The sequence below is a fragment of the Rhizoctonia solani genome, chromosome 9, assembly GCF_016906535.1.
Source record: "Rhizoctonia solani chromosome 9, complete sequence".
Classification (NCBI taxonomy): domain Eukaryota; kingdom Fungi; phylum Basidiomycota; class Agaricomycetes; order Cantharellales; family Ceratobasidiaceae; genus Rhizoctonia; species Rhizoctonia solani.
Window position 1 is genome coordinate 1,902,826 of NC_057378.1, and position 14,497 is coordinate 1,917,322.

Sequence of the window (14,497 nt, forward strand, 5' to 3'; positions counted from 1 at the left end):
GAAATAACTTGTATATACTAGAACAATCTAGTATCTTCCATGTAATTGAGTCAGCGTGAATCAACCAATAAGCTATATGCGCAGTAAAGCGCAGTAAGTACGCGTCACCCCTATAAGTGACTCGACTGGTTTGTTCACGCGTATATAAGGGGGGGCTTGTTCTGCCTCCTAACGACTCATCCTATTCTCTCTAACTCTCACTCTCGTTCATACTTTGTAATTAGTTAAACCATTAATATATATTTGTTTCTATATACAATTTACTTCTTTCTACAAATACGAATCCGATCTCTGTATAAAAATAGTGGATCAGAAGACAGGTAATGACTGAGTAAATACAAGAGTGGGATGAGATGAGTATTCGGGGCTTGAACAAGGCCCTTATATACTCTACAGGTATGACTTACGCGTACGCTTGCGCGTACTGCGCATACATTGGGTGAGTCACCCACTTGATTCGATCACAGAACATTCCATTACATTCTATGTCTTTCTACACGACTCCGCAAAGTCTGCTCCCACCCATATCTGTTCGACTGGCCATGAAGCCCGATTCGGATGAATCTGTTGTCGACGATTGGCTGGTTGTGAAAGGTGGAAAGATACTGCTCCTGAAACTCATGTCGGATGAACTGCTAAAGGGAGGTCATATAGTCTTGATTTTCTCCCATTTTAAGACGGTTCAGGTTCGTGCAATTCTCGCATTGATGGAGATTCACATTAAATTTGATCATGTATAGCAATGGTTAACTCACTGCAAAGCCTTGGAGCACTGTTGAATCGATGGATCTACTGCACACTTCTATCCAAAACATACAAGAATTTCACTGATACCACACCGCATGCAACTGCTTCCTCGCAACAAGCGGCCGCACAACCACAATCGCCACACTCAACCCTACAATCGTCAACAACAGCTGTAGCTTGTTGAACCCAGCACCCAAGAGATCGAATGTTCCGGATGGAGTGACTCGGGTGTGGAATAGGTCGAGACCATATGCGAGAACGCAGGACGTAGACTCGAGTAGGGTCGGAGCCCCAATGATGTGTTTTGTCCCCAAGACCTGGCGGGTGATGTCAGTAGTTAGAATACGTAGAATGAGGACAAGAACTCACTTGATTTTTATGCGTAACGATACGCCGTGTGTCGGGTGGAAGAACAGGCTCGTACTGGAAGAGCATCTCTTCCTGATCTTGAGCCGTCGGTTTTTGGAGAGGGCGACGGGGGTCAAGAATACGTCGGTGGAGATGGTAAATTTGATTTTTGGACGTGGCCACTGACATTCCCGTCAGTTAGAAACCTATGTCTAGAGCAATATAAACTTACTCATAAGCCCCTTGGTAGAAATTCCAAACTTGGTACTGGTCGCACCAAGTGCCACAATAGGATATGGAAATAGGAATGATTGTTGTATCGCATGCAGTTTGACGCTCTTCTCCGAAAAACTCGAAGACTCAACGCTATCATCATATGTTAACACTGCCCACAATTGTCAAGAACACTACCAACCTATTAGTTTTATCGTCCTTTCCTAGACCCTCGTACAACTCCACAGAAACGACCTTGGTCCCCTTGTCCGTCGAGTTCCCACCCACCTCATGAGCATAAACCAGCCAGTTCTCCACAAATGCGACTTTGGGGGGTATACATGGTGCAGGGAGAGCGCCCGAATCAAAAACAATCGCTCCGGAAACGAGATCGACGACTCGCACGGCACAATCCGCAGCGAGGACGGCCGCGACGTTTGGGTTGAGGTACTTGTACAATGTCGTCCGGTCTCCCATAACCTTTCCGTACGATGCGATTGGAGATAGTGAGCGGTGGATGACTTCGAGGCGGGAAGCAGCGGTATTGGGGAAGGTGGCCGGCAACGTGAACGCTTTCTTCCATGTTTCAATCGCAGGGGTAGATAGGTCAGATTCGAGAGCAAAGCCGCGTAACTCAGATCCAATAGCACGAGTAAAGTATAACTGAGAAGCTCCGTCGACTGTAGGTTGAGATTTGGGGTAAACGTGCACCTGTGAGAGTATGAGCGCGGTCGAAGTAATTACGTAGTTAAACTCACCTTTCCGTCCGCCGAGACGATCCCGATTGTGCTCGATTGTCCAGGAAGAATGAACGCCTCCGCAACCTCGGTCTCCGAGACCTGGATCCCTGCAGCACCGCCAGAAACCCAACGTCCGGTGAGCGCCGCGAAATGGAACACCACCGAGGTCTTTGTTTTCTGCCAAGCCGGATATTAGCGCTCATTCAATACACGCGGAAAAAAATCATACTTTTCCGCGCAACTTCTTCTCTGCGACGAGTACGACTTCTGGATCGGGTCCTTCTACCGCGCTCTTGGTCACAAACATCTTGAACGGAATCACGTCTGCTGGGCCGGTCGAACTAACGCCGATGATTTTGCGCCAAACTACGTTTCCTTGCGCCGTGTCAACTCCGAGAAGCGTACCATAGCCCGTAGCTACGACGAGCACTTTACGGAATCCGAATGGGTCGCGGTCGAGAGATGAGGAAGAACCGGGAGTGATAGTGTACGTCCCTGTAGCAAAGCGTTTCGAGAACTGAGCAATATATTGAGGGAGGTTCTACGGAGAATATAAGTCTACGAGTACACGAGAAAATGAACTGCGTACCTGGGCAGCAACGATATGAAAAATCAGCCTTTCCAAGAACCCTCGATGCTCGGATGACGCAATCTCTTCCGCAATCTTACGCTCCGGGAGATCTACGAGCGCGGCCACTTTGATATCAGTCAACGCTTCGTCGCGCGTCCATTGAAGATCGTGTAGTTGCCAGAGTTGAACTGCTCCAGTCGATGTAGTCAAAAGCATGCGGTGTTGAATGCTATAAGAGTGAGGCATGAACGCGTCAATGGCACACTGTGCATACACGTGAGTCGCTTTATGCGTTTGAATAATCTGATAGCAGACATACGTGCAAAATCACCCCGTGTTCAGCAGTATTGAAGGGGAAGGTGGCGCCAGTGCTGATTCCTTTTCCTTCAGATCCATGAGCAGCGTACGTGTGAATATGGGCAAGCTAAAGACGAGCTTAGTGGAAATGAGGAAAATATGTGTGGGGGGACTCACGCCGGTACTGAGAGACCAAAATACGCGAGCAATGTATGCATTTCCCTCTCGATCAAGTGACCCGCTAAACAACGATGGAGTTTCACTCTTGGAGACAGCCTAGCACAAAGGTGAGATCAACTAAGACAAGAACGCAGACGACGAACCGAATCATCGAAATCCCATTCTTGCTTCAGCCCAGTCGAATATATACCAAATACATACGGAAGCTCATCTTTGGTCTCGGCAACAAACAACCCTTCACTGTCAAGTTGCACATCGTGCACCTTGGCAAACCTGATCTTGGTCGATGCGATTTCGTGCGATAAGATATTCGAATCCAATACAGCCGAGTGTAATGTTCCATCGTGCTTCTCGAACCACACCACAGCAGGCGCTTTTGTATCACGAGTATTGAGCACAAACACGTCTCGCATTCCACGTGTGATTTGCGAAGGTATTTGGGACTGGGAAACCAGAGCGCCAGTTTGGCGGTCCAGTGTGGTGATCGTCAGGGCATAAGAATCGGTTTTAGTCAGACCAACGGTATGTATAGATGTCGATGAGAGAACGACACGTGTCAAGAGGGTACTAGTAAACCTGTTAGCGGTCATAAATAGCTCGACTGGGTATTTCACACCTAATATCATCTGTGTTCCAGCTCCAAACTGTCTTTCCTGACTTTCCCTCCAATCGACTGACTGTGTGCCCATTGGTGAGAACATACGCGTCGATATCGCTCAGTTCGTGCCAGAACGTAACGTCTACCCCGAAATTGGCAGGTTCGAGTAAGCGCCCCAGCGACGGCGAGTGCAGCTGGCGTTCCCAAAGCAGGCTTCCGGTAAATGCTTCAAATAATCGGACGTGTGACCCCCCAGGCCCGGAGATAGAGACCAGGGCTACGAGTTATATTGGCGTCGAGTCACGGTTGCATTGGAAAGAGACGTACCATCGCGGTGAGTCTTGTACTGCAGTATCCGACCCTCAGATTGGTCAAACTTCCTTCGCCACACTGAACGAAATGAGCACAACTCAGATGTCATCATAAAAATAGCACAGACCAACATTCCCTGTGCTCCCAGGGTTTAACACGGCAAGCACGTTGCTCTTCGTCGCAACTGCCATTCCGGTTTTCTTTGTGGGTGAGCTGGGGTCTGACCGAATAAACATCGGCAATGCTTTCGTAGAGTCAGTCAAAGGGACTCCGACAAGCTCCTTGTGCCAGTCTATGACTCCTGCCTCTGATTCCTCGAGTGCCGATACATATCGTAGAGCCCAGAGCCATAGGAACGCGCTCGACCGGAGCCGCATCGTCGAGGAATGGTGACGAATGACTGGACCCTGACACGTCGTGGGATGCCAGTGAGTTAAGCGCCGTCGAACCAGATCTGGCCACCTGAGTTGGGACTTGAGCGTATTCATAAATTCACGGCAGGATTGAGGACGTAAACCGGGGAGCTTTCTTGGTACGATCAGCTTAGTTTTAAATTCATTAAAGCTTGTTGGCCCCTGCTAAGGCCTTCGTAGGGTAACACTTATGAATTCCTCAAATGTATGCACTGCTGTGGCCATCATGAGCCCGATTTCTCGAGCCTGATCGGTTGCTATCAGGTTCTCAGAAATCTTTTTCTGCCTTGCTCGATGTGTACTTTTTGAACGTAACATATAATTAAACGCTCATTCATGAGCCAATATAAATACCACCCTTGGGCCTATAGTTCTATCGAAGACTCGGACGACCACCACCAGCGACAATTTGCAATTTAGGCATACCTGCTCCGCTGGCCTTTTTTCCTCGTCGTTTTCGTCTTTCTGTGTCTTTTCTAGCTTTTCTCTGATAACAATACACGAAATCTGGCTTCTAGGCTCTCTTTCTCCTCACGCTTACCACGTTTTTCCATGTCTGCGTCCTCGCAAGGTCGCAAACCCCCGAACACAGGAGCTGTCGCTCGGAAACCGAGTCTCTCGCCTCTCAATACTACATCCATCAACACGGCACAACCGCAACCCGCAACAGCCCAAATGGTGAAAATCGAACCTGCAAATGCTGAAACATACCTCGAATCGGAAGGCATCCTCGACAAGGAATCTCGAGTTACCTTCGACTTAATCTCGGTCGCCCTCCTCAACACGGCAAGCGATACCAAACTTACAGAGGACACCCTCCGGGCCAGAGTCCGCGCTCTGGCTCTCGTAGGCCAGAAGTACACAACCGAATTCATAGCTCAACAAACAGTCACACTCGTGATGGAAGAAGTCAAGCGAGCTCAGGAATTAGGAAAAGCAAAGGCTGAAATGGAGACAGAAGAGGTGCGCCAGAGTCTCGATAAAGCCAAAACCGCATTGGCGGAGGAAATCTCTCGAGTAATCGAGGCGAAGAATATCTGGCTCAAAGCTACAGAAGATCTGACGTCTCTCAAGGAGACAGTGTCCAAGCTACAGTTGGCGGTAGAAGACAAAAGTGAAGAGACTAAGGGGAAGATGGGGCAGTTGAAGGACGCGATTGAGAGAGCGGCAGATGAAATGATAATGGATAGGCAGTTGGCAAGGGAAGATATTGCTAACTCCCTTGGCCCAATGGGTAATCCCTACCCGTTTAACCCTCTATACACTAACACGGCGGGAGACCCGAACCACTACCCCTACCCCGGCCCTCCCCCACGCTCCTATGCAGACGCTGCGGCACTACCCCCTTCGGTTTCTCAACCTGAGAGGGATATCCAACAACAGCAAGCCCTCGACCGCTTGAGGGGCAGTGAAGAGAAGAGGGACCGTCAGCTCATGCTTGACGCAGATGATGTAGGAGCGAACGGCCACACCGACCTCACCGAAAAGGAACTAACGGAGAAAATTGACAAGGCGCTTCAAGACCTAACCGCCGAATCTCTCTACAACATCGAGGAAGTTGGCGTCCTCCATTGCGACAAGGTCACCAAGCTGCCGAGAGGAGGAGTACTCATCTTAATGAACTCGATCAAATCGAAGAAATTCTTAGACCAACCAGACATTGCGGAACGTTTCACGGAGGTTCTCGGCATCACTACGAAAATCATCCCACGTAAATTCAAGGTAGTCATTGAGAAGGTCTCGATCAACACAAACCTGGGCAACCCCAAGCTACCAAGGCGTATTGAGAAAGACAATGGACTAGTGGAGGGAGAGCTGGTTGGACTCAAATGGATCAAAAACCCCGCACAACGATCCCCCAACCAGCGACACGCGCATATAGTAGCTGAGTTCCGCACTAAATCATCAGCTAATGCCTTCATTAAAGAACCGAGACTCATTGAGCACGAATTTGTGCACTTGTCCAAGTACAACACCGACAGCTTCCGCTGCTTCAAATGTCAAAGACCAGGTCACAAATCGGCTGAATGCCCACAACATCACAAAACGTGTGGTACGTGCGCCCAGAATCACCAAACTGACAAATGCAACAGGACAGCAAACCCTCACTGTGTCACCTGCAACGAGGCTGGTCACGCCACTTGGGACCGCAACAACTGTCCTAAGTATTTTATTCCTAATAACTCACGTTCTATGCACACAGCCGACCGGCACTACAAATATTATGTTACGGATGAGCAATGGACCTGGGCCCCGGCCTCCAACTTGTCAAAACGACCCACCCAGACTTGCCGCTCCGCACCCATCACCGACTTTATTCAACAGAATGGACGGAAAAACGGCGGGAGACAACCTAGGGCCGCTACCGCTTCCTCAACAGGCACCCAGTTGCCGGTCAATCGCCCTGGCAGTCGAGCTTTGGGACATGCCCAACCGAGCACACCTACCAATTTGATACAGACTACGCTCCCTTTCACTTCACCCATTCCCCCGCGTTACTCACCTTGCCGTCCCATCATCCCTGGCCCACCTACTAATGAGACTGACCCTATCCCCACGGTGCTAATTACTGACGTTGCCCCAGCTCCCCTGGCCAACCCCGCCGTAGAATCTACGAATGTCTAGATTACGACCTACCAACGCATCGAATGTAGAACCCCGGGCCAATATCAACATTTATCAAATCAACGCAAACACTTTGAAACATGCCATTGACAACATAATTAATAAATTATTGCCATCCAACTGGGACGTGATAGCAATTCAAGAACCGCCGATTGCAAGAAACAAAAATCCCATTAGTATCACGCACATGTGGGAGACTGTATTACCTACTAACCATCTAAAAGACAATCAGAACCGATCCCGCTTGCTACTGCTGGTCAGCAAGAAAATTTTGACTAATTGCTGGAAGAGGGTGGAGATTTCCTCCCCTGACGTCACTATTGTCGAATTTAAATTGCAAGTCGGTAATGTACAAATTATTAATGTCTATAATGATTGCAAACACAACAATACCCTACTAATACTTGACGCGCACCTACGTGACATGCCACAAAATACCTCAACAATCCTACTGGGGGACTTCAATCGCCACCACCCAGCCTGGGACGACCCAAGAAACAAGCACCTGCTCACCGACAAATATGTAGAAGCCGCCAAACCGCTAGTTCAACTCGTGGAAGAATGCTTGCTCAAGATGGCGCTGCCAGAATTCACCCCAACACATAAACATTTGGTATCAAAAAAGCTATCCCGCCTAGATAATGTTTTTGTTTCAGATTCCCTATACAACCACCTTATTGAATGCAAAGCTTACCCGGACCGCCAACCGGTATCAACCAATCATTTCCCCATTGTCACAAAGCTTGACCTCACCCTTGAGAAGGCCAAAGAAACACTCAGACAATCCTTCACCAACACCGACTGGGAGAAGTTCAATAAATTACTCACAGAGAAGTTGAAGATGCTCTTGACGGAAGTTATAGAGACCATAGCTGAGTTTGACGCACGCCTTGATGCACTAACCAAGGCCATACTAGACACAATAGAAGCCGTAGTCCCATATGCAAGAATCACCTCATACTGCAAGCAATGGTGGACCAAGGAGCTCTCCAAGCTCAGGGCCCAAAGATTCAACCTAGGGTATCAAGCCAGCCGCCGGGAGGATACACCCAAGGACCCAATCCATCAAGAGCTTGAATTAGCGTCAAAGCTATACAAACTTGCACTTGAGAACGCCAAAGCTAAGTGCTGGAATGACTTTATTGACATGGCAGAAGCCAAAGCCCTATGGAACGCATACAAGTGGATGAGAGGTCAAGAAGAAAATGCTGGCAATGCGCAAATTCCGACTCTGCGCGCCACGGCTCCAAACGGCTCAACAACCCTATTCTCAACCAATGAGGAAAAGAGCGCGGCACTCTATCAAACCTTCTTCCCAACACCGCCACCAATCAACGTCCTGACCCACGCGTACCCAGATGAAATCAAGGAATTCCAACCAATCACCAAAAAGGAGATCTTTGAGGTTATACGGGAGCTGAAACCCAACAAAGCCCCCGGTCCAGACAGCATCCCAAACTGCGTGTTTGTCAACAACGCCGCAGCCCTTGTCCCACACCTGCTCCCAATCTACCTGTTATGTATCACACAATTTTGCATTCACAGCTCACCATCCACAATAATCTGTATATATCTGACTTTCTGATTTAATGGCCATTTGACTCCTATTTTCCATTATTCCTGTCATTACTCTATGTAACGCTCATATTGACTGTATGTGTTACATATCGTTCAATAGAGCTCCTTCCGCTCGTTCTAACGCTGCCTGTCACGTGCTCATACGATAAGATCCCATGGAGATATTAGCTTCACAAGATTCTATCTATGTGGCTCAAGTACCTTACTAATCATTATATTTGTATCTTTACATCTAGCTCATCACATGACTAGCTCTAACTTGGGAAATGAACCTTATTCCTAGCTTAGTTGAGTCATACCTCTCATGAGATTACTAAGGTCTTCCTTATTTAGTAATTTCTAGTGGCACTGCAAATCCTGCTTATGAGTCATTCTGCTTGCCACCAGAATGACTCACACTAATGACTCACTCTAAGTGCTCATTGGCTGCCAATCATTTCTTGATAGACTGAGTCATGTATTTAGATGTTTCTATTTTTAACTAATTGCAGTTCAACCCAAGAGCAGCCACATTCCATCCTAGTCATATCTGTGCCTTCCCACCCACCAATCAAAGTCTTAGGAAGCACAGTCCTAAGCAAGTCATACTCATACTCTGACTAGGTGAATGACTCAGTAACCTTGCCACTCTAGGGTATAAAAGGGGACTCTTGCATACCCTTGGAGGGCACCCCCCCCCACTTTACTCCACCTCACTGTTACTGTTGACTGTCACTCTTGGGTTTGGGCTTGCCCCCCTCAACTGTGTGATATATTGTGCCTCAAGATTTCAAATAACTTAAACTTGTATAAGTGGATCTCCCAAGTACCCATAGTGTGGAAAGGTTGTAGACCTGATACAGAGTTCTTAGGTTAAGTGAACAGAAGGCGATCATCCTTAAAGAAGGATATATACTAAGTGTCCTGGACACGGTCACATGACCAGTACAAGTGGTTGCATGCTGGCCCAAGCCCAAATTTGGGGGGTAGCAGGTGTAATCATGGGTTGTCAGCAGAGGAATAATAGGGCTCTATGGCTTAGTGGTCAAGCTGGTTCAATTCCGGCTAGTTCTATTTTCCTCTGTTTATGACACTTGGTAGAACTTGGAAGGACACCAGTTCTATTCCCACCATGGGAAAAACTTTTCACAGGGGCGCCGCCCACCCAAAAAAGGGGGGCAGTGTCCTGGACACGGTCACATGACCAGTACAAGTGGTTGCATGCTGGCCCAAGCCCAAATTTGGGGGGTAGCAGGTGTAATCATGGGTTGTCAGCAGAGGAATAATAGGGCTCTATGGCTTAGTGGTCAAGCTGGTTCAATTCCGGCTAGTTCTATTTTCCTCTGTTTATGACACTAAGTAACCAGTTAGTTCCTGCAACTAGGAGTGAAACTTACATAACTATCTCTGCCAAAGGGAACCTGAGCCAGTACTCTTGCTCTTACAGAAATACTTACTAAGACACTTTACACTGAGAAAAGATATATCTGTAGTTGATTGTATTCAAGATAACTAGACCCAGAGAACCCTAAAGAAGCTACTTCTTTACTTAGCTTGGAAATTGGGAAATCTTCCAACACAGACTCTGCTCAGCACCAGAGTCTCAACCTCTTTTCCCCCAATTTACAACACTACCAAGCCACATTCCGTCTCAAATATTACCCCAAAACATGGAAGAAATCCGCCACAATGGTCCTTCAAAAACCAGGGCGCCCGGACTACACAGTCACCAAGGCATACAGACCCATTGCCCTTCTCAATGTCATATCAAAAATCCTCTCTGCCTGCATTGCTAACCATCTGAACACCATAGTTGAAACCCATGACCTACTCCCGGCACACCACTTTGGGGGCCACGCCAGCCGCACAACCACCAACTTGATGCACCTCCTCCACCAATTTGTCAAGGATGCATGGAGAAGGAAGAAAGTGGTTGCAGGGCTTTTCCTTGACGTAACCAGGGCCTTTCCCAATGCAAGCCCTGCCATGCTCACACACAACATGCGGAAGCTTGGCATCCCCTTGGCTATAGTCAACTGGACTGCTAGGAAACTGGAGGGAAGAGGAACAACTATGAAATTCAATGACTTCAAATCCAAGCCGTTTGAAATCCAACATGGGATTGACCAAGGATGCCTGCTCTTGTGCATTTTCTACCTCATATACAACAGTGACCTGATTAAGGTAGCCCAAAGCACCAGAGGTGAACTGGCAGTAGGATATATTGATGACGTTGCCTTCTTGGCAGAGGGCGTTGATTTCACACAGGCAAATGCAAAGCTGAAAAGGATGATGGAAAGGAAAGGTGGCGCTCTCAAATGGGCTCAAACACACACCTTGGATTTTGCTCTGGAAAAAACTGCACTTGTTCAATTCAACCGTTACCTCTGGGTGGATCCCTGTCCAGTCACTATTGGGGGAGTTGAGGTCAAACCCAAGCCATCTCACAAATTTTTAGGGGTTATTTTTGATGCTAAACTCACCTGGGGAGAGCAATGCTTGGCGGTATTGAGGAAGGCCACAAAATGGGCACACATGGTTAAAAGGGTATGTCACGTCCAAAATGGCCTCAAATCCTTGTCTGCAAGGAGACTACATGACAGTGTTTTTATTGCAAAAGTGACATATGCTGCTGATATTTGGTGGGAGCCTACAGGGAAAAAAGGACAAGGCAAAAAGAGAACAGGAGCAGTAGGATTTACTAAACACCTGCAGTCCGCACAAAGAATTGTGGCCCTTGCAATCACCGGAGCCCTCTGCACCACACCTACCAACACAGTGCTAGCACATGCAGGTATTTTTCCCATCAAGCTCAAGCTACGGAAGGCAAGCCACCAAGCCGCAGTCCAACTTGCAGGCATTCCCTTGACTCACCCACTACAAGCCAAGATCAACGCCAAAACAAAAACGCTCAAAAAATCCAAGACTCACCACTCAACAATCCGGAAACTGCTAGTCAACACAGGAGTCAACCCGGCCAATTACGCAACCAACCCTCAATTCAACACCCTACCCCTGGCCCTCAAGCTGCTCAATCCCTATGTTGCGCCAGGGGGGACGGATGAGGCCATTGCAGACAAGTCAACACTCAAACCTACAGTAAAGATTTTTTTGGACAGATCAATGGTTGGAGGTAACGTGGGAGCTGCAGCGGTGCTCATATGCAAAGGAAAGGAGGAGGTGGTTGCAAGGAAATATGTTGGATTGGACAGGGAGCATGAGGTGTACAAGGCAGAGGTTGTTGGTGTTGTAAATTGGGGGAAAAGAGGTTGAGACTCTGGTGCTGAGCAGAGTCTGTGTTGGAAGATTTCCCAATTTCCAAGCTAAGTAAAGAAGTAGCTTCTTTAGGGTTCTCTGGGTCTAGTTATCTTGAATACAATCAACTACAGATATATCTTTTCTCAGTGTAAAGTGTCTTAGTAAGTATTTCTGTAAGAGCAAGAGTACTGGCTCAGGTTCCCTTTGGCAGAGATAGTTATGTAAGTTTCACTCCTAGTTGCAGGAACTAACTGGTTACTTAGTATATATCCTTCTTTAAGGATGATTGCCTTCTGTTCACTTAACCTAAGAACTCTGTATCAGGTCTACAACCTTTCCACACTATGGGTACTTGGGAGATCCACTTATACAAGTTTAAGTTATTTGAAATCTTGAGGCACAATATATCACACAGTTGAGGGGGGCAAGCCCAAACCCAAGAGTGACAGTCAACAGTAACAGTGAGGTGGAGTAAAGTGGGGGGGGGTGCCCTCCAAGGGTATGCAAGAGTCCCCTTTTATACCCTAGAGTGGCAAGGTTACTGAGTCATTCACCTAGTCAGAGTATGAGTATGACTTGCTTAGGACTGTGCTTCCTAAGACTTTGATTGGTGGGTGGGAAGGCACAGATATGACTAGGATGGAATGTGGCTGCTCTTGGGTTGAACTGCAATTAGTTAAAAATAGAAACATCTAAATACATGACTCAGTCTATCAAGAAATGATTGGCAGCCAATGAGCACTTAGAGTGAGTCATTAGTGTGAGTCATTCTGGTGGCAAGCAGAATGACTCATAAGCAGGATTTGCAGTGCCACTAGAAATTACTAAATAAGGAAGACCTTAGTAATCTCATGAGAGGTATGACTCAACTAAGCTAGGAATAAGGTTCATTTCCCAAGTTAGAGCTAGTCATGTGATGAGCTAGATGTAAAGATACAAATATAATGATTAGTAAGGTACTTGAGCCACATAGATAGAATCTTGTGAAGCTAATATCTCCATGGGATCTTATCGTATGAGCACGTGACAGGCAGCGTTAGAACGAGCGGAAGGAGCTCTATTGAACGATATGTAACACATACAGTCAATATGAGCGTTACATAGAGTAATGACAGGAATAATGGAAAATAGGAGTCAAATGGCCATTAAATCAGAAAGTCAGATATATACAGATTATTGTGGATGGTGAGCTGTGAATGCAAAATTGTGTGATACATAACAGTTGGGCTCATTTTGGGCCTAGAATTGCTGGCACGCAAGAGAGGAGTTGGAGAGGCAATTTTCTTCATTGATAACCAAGCGGTACTGCTCACACTTAAAGCAGGACACACAGACAAGCTTGGCTACCTGTATGCTCACATGGACAAGGGTATTTGACTGGCGCGGGAGGCCAACCCAGGGGTGAAACTCAAGGTGAGATGGATTCTGGGGCACAAAGGGGTGGATGGGAACAAGAGAGCGGATGTGGTGGCAAAACTTGCCGCAACACCAGGTAACAACACTAACATCCTCCTTCCAGGACCACTGAAGAAAGCAATCCCGGTGAACCCCACAGCAGCAAAACAAGAATGCAAGGCAGGATGGAGGGAGAATGGGCAGACTGGATTGAGGACAAGGGGAATCCAAGGCAAACACAGGCGTTACAACTTATAGATGACACATACCTGTCAATGAACTTCAAGAAAGCGGCAGACTCGCTCACAAGAATGGAATATGCAACGCTCACGCAACTTAGGACCGGCCATTATCCAACATTGACATATCTCTTCCGCACTACACTTGCCGACTCACCAAGATGCCCACATTGCAAATCCCAGAACAAAAATGTTTTCCATTTGTTGATTGGCTGCAAAGCCACCAAAGGCTACAGACAAGAATGGGACCAGGCAATGGGGTGTTACAACCTTCTTACATATACCACTGGACTCGCACGATTTTTCTGATATTTTTAGTATTTTTTACGGACTTTATATCTTATGTTTTTCAATCACGTGATCTCGGCGCTTACTATGCCAAGATGCCGCGCCAAGATGCCGTGCCAAGGGCGCTTAGGAGAAATCCATGCTTCTGCGCAGCCCGCAGCACGCTTCCCTTTTTCACACGGACTCTTCTTTTCTCATGAGCACAGACCATGTAGATAGTGTGCTCTTGTCTATATATACAGCAGGGAAATTGCTTGGAGACCCCAAGTCAATTTTACCTTGTCTCATATTCATTGAGGAGGCATCAGCCAGCTAAGTAGCCGGTCCCCAGAAGTTCAGCTAACGCACCACCCCTTACTTAACCTATCACACCTCCCAGGCCTAAGGCCCCCTTGCAGTAGTATAGTTAGTAGACCGCCTTAAGCGGTATTAGGATAGCCTAGTTTAGTAGTAGGTTACCTTGTTGCTTGTAGTAGTACGGCCCTAAGCGCCTGCTCCCACCAGCGTGTACCCACCTTACAGTGGTGTACAACATTGTAAAATTGACTTCTCATAGGCTTGTTTGACAAGGAGAGGATCCCCTGTACTAGCACAAGGGAAATCACGTGATCAGGGCCACCTTGCGGGGTATAATAATCAAAAACCCACCACCCTCACGTAGTACCAAATTGCTATAAGGCAGAAGGACTCTAATCCCCCGCATACCACGTGTTTTG

The 14,497-nt window shown here is 47.4% G+C and overlaps 4 protein-coding genes across 4 annotated transcripts; 3 read left to right on the plus strand and 1 right to left on the minus strand.

Annotated features, from left to right (window-relative positions):
* Positions 1 to 485: 485 nt before the first annotated feature.
* RhiXN_08115 (lymphoid-specific helicase) lies at positions 486 to 779 on the plus strand (the record flags this gene model as incomplete). Its single annotated transcript, XM_043327931.1, has 2 exons — positions 486 to 686; positions 741 to 779. 2 exons carry the CDS (start codon positions 486 to 488, stop codon positions 777 to 779), a joined length of 240 nt encoding a protein of 79 aa, XP_043183316.1.
* A 45-nt stretch (positions 780 to 824) lies between these two features.
* Positions 825 to 4,494, minus strand: RhiXN_08116 (endoplasmic reticulum membrane protein; the record flags this gene model as incomplete). Its single annotated transcript, XM_043327932.1, has 13 exons — positions 825 to 1,064; positions 1,117 to 1,277; positions 1,328 to 1,461; positions 1,511 to 2,019; positions 2,067 to 2,225; positions 2,278 to 2,589; positions 2,638 to 2,883; positions 2,939 to 3,043; positions 3,094 to 3,192; positions 3,240 to 3,663; positions 3,713 to 3,971; positions 4,022 to 4,084; positions 4,134 to 4,494. 13 exons carry the CDS (start codon positions 4,492 to 4,494, stop codon positions 825 to 827), a joined length of 3,072 nt encoding a protein of 1,023 aa, XP_043183317.1.
* A 477-nt stretch (positions 4,495 to 4,971) lies between these two features.
* On the plus strand, positions 4,972 to 7,044 carry RhiXN_08117 (RNA-directed DNA polymerase from mobile element jockey; the record flags this gene model as incomplete). Its single annotated transcript, XM_043327933.1, has 1 exon — positions 4,972 to 7,044. One exon carries the CDS (start codon positions 4,972 to 4,974, stop codon positions 7,042 to 7,044), a length of 2,073 nt encoding a protein of 690 aa, XP_043183318.1.
* A 424-nt stretch (positions 7,045 to 7,468) lies between these two features.
* On the plus strand, positions 7,469 to 11,874 carry RhiXN_08118 (Reverse transcriptase from transposon X-element protein; the record flags this gene model as incomplete). Its single annotated transcript, XM_043327934.1, has 2 exons — positions 7,469 to 8,564; positions 10,118 to 11,874. The coding sequence occupies 2 exons, from the start codon at positions 7,469 to 7,471 to the stop codon at positions 11,872 to 11,874; spliced, it is 2,853 nt and encodes a 950-aa protein (XP_043183319.1).
* Positions 11,875 to 14,497: the final 2,623 nt, after the last annotated feature.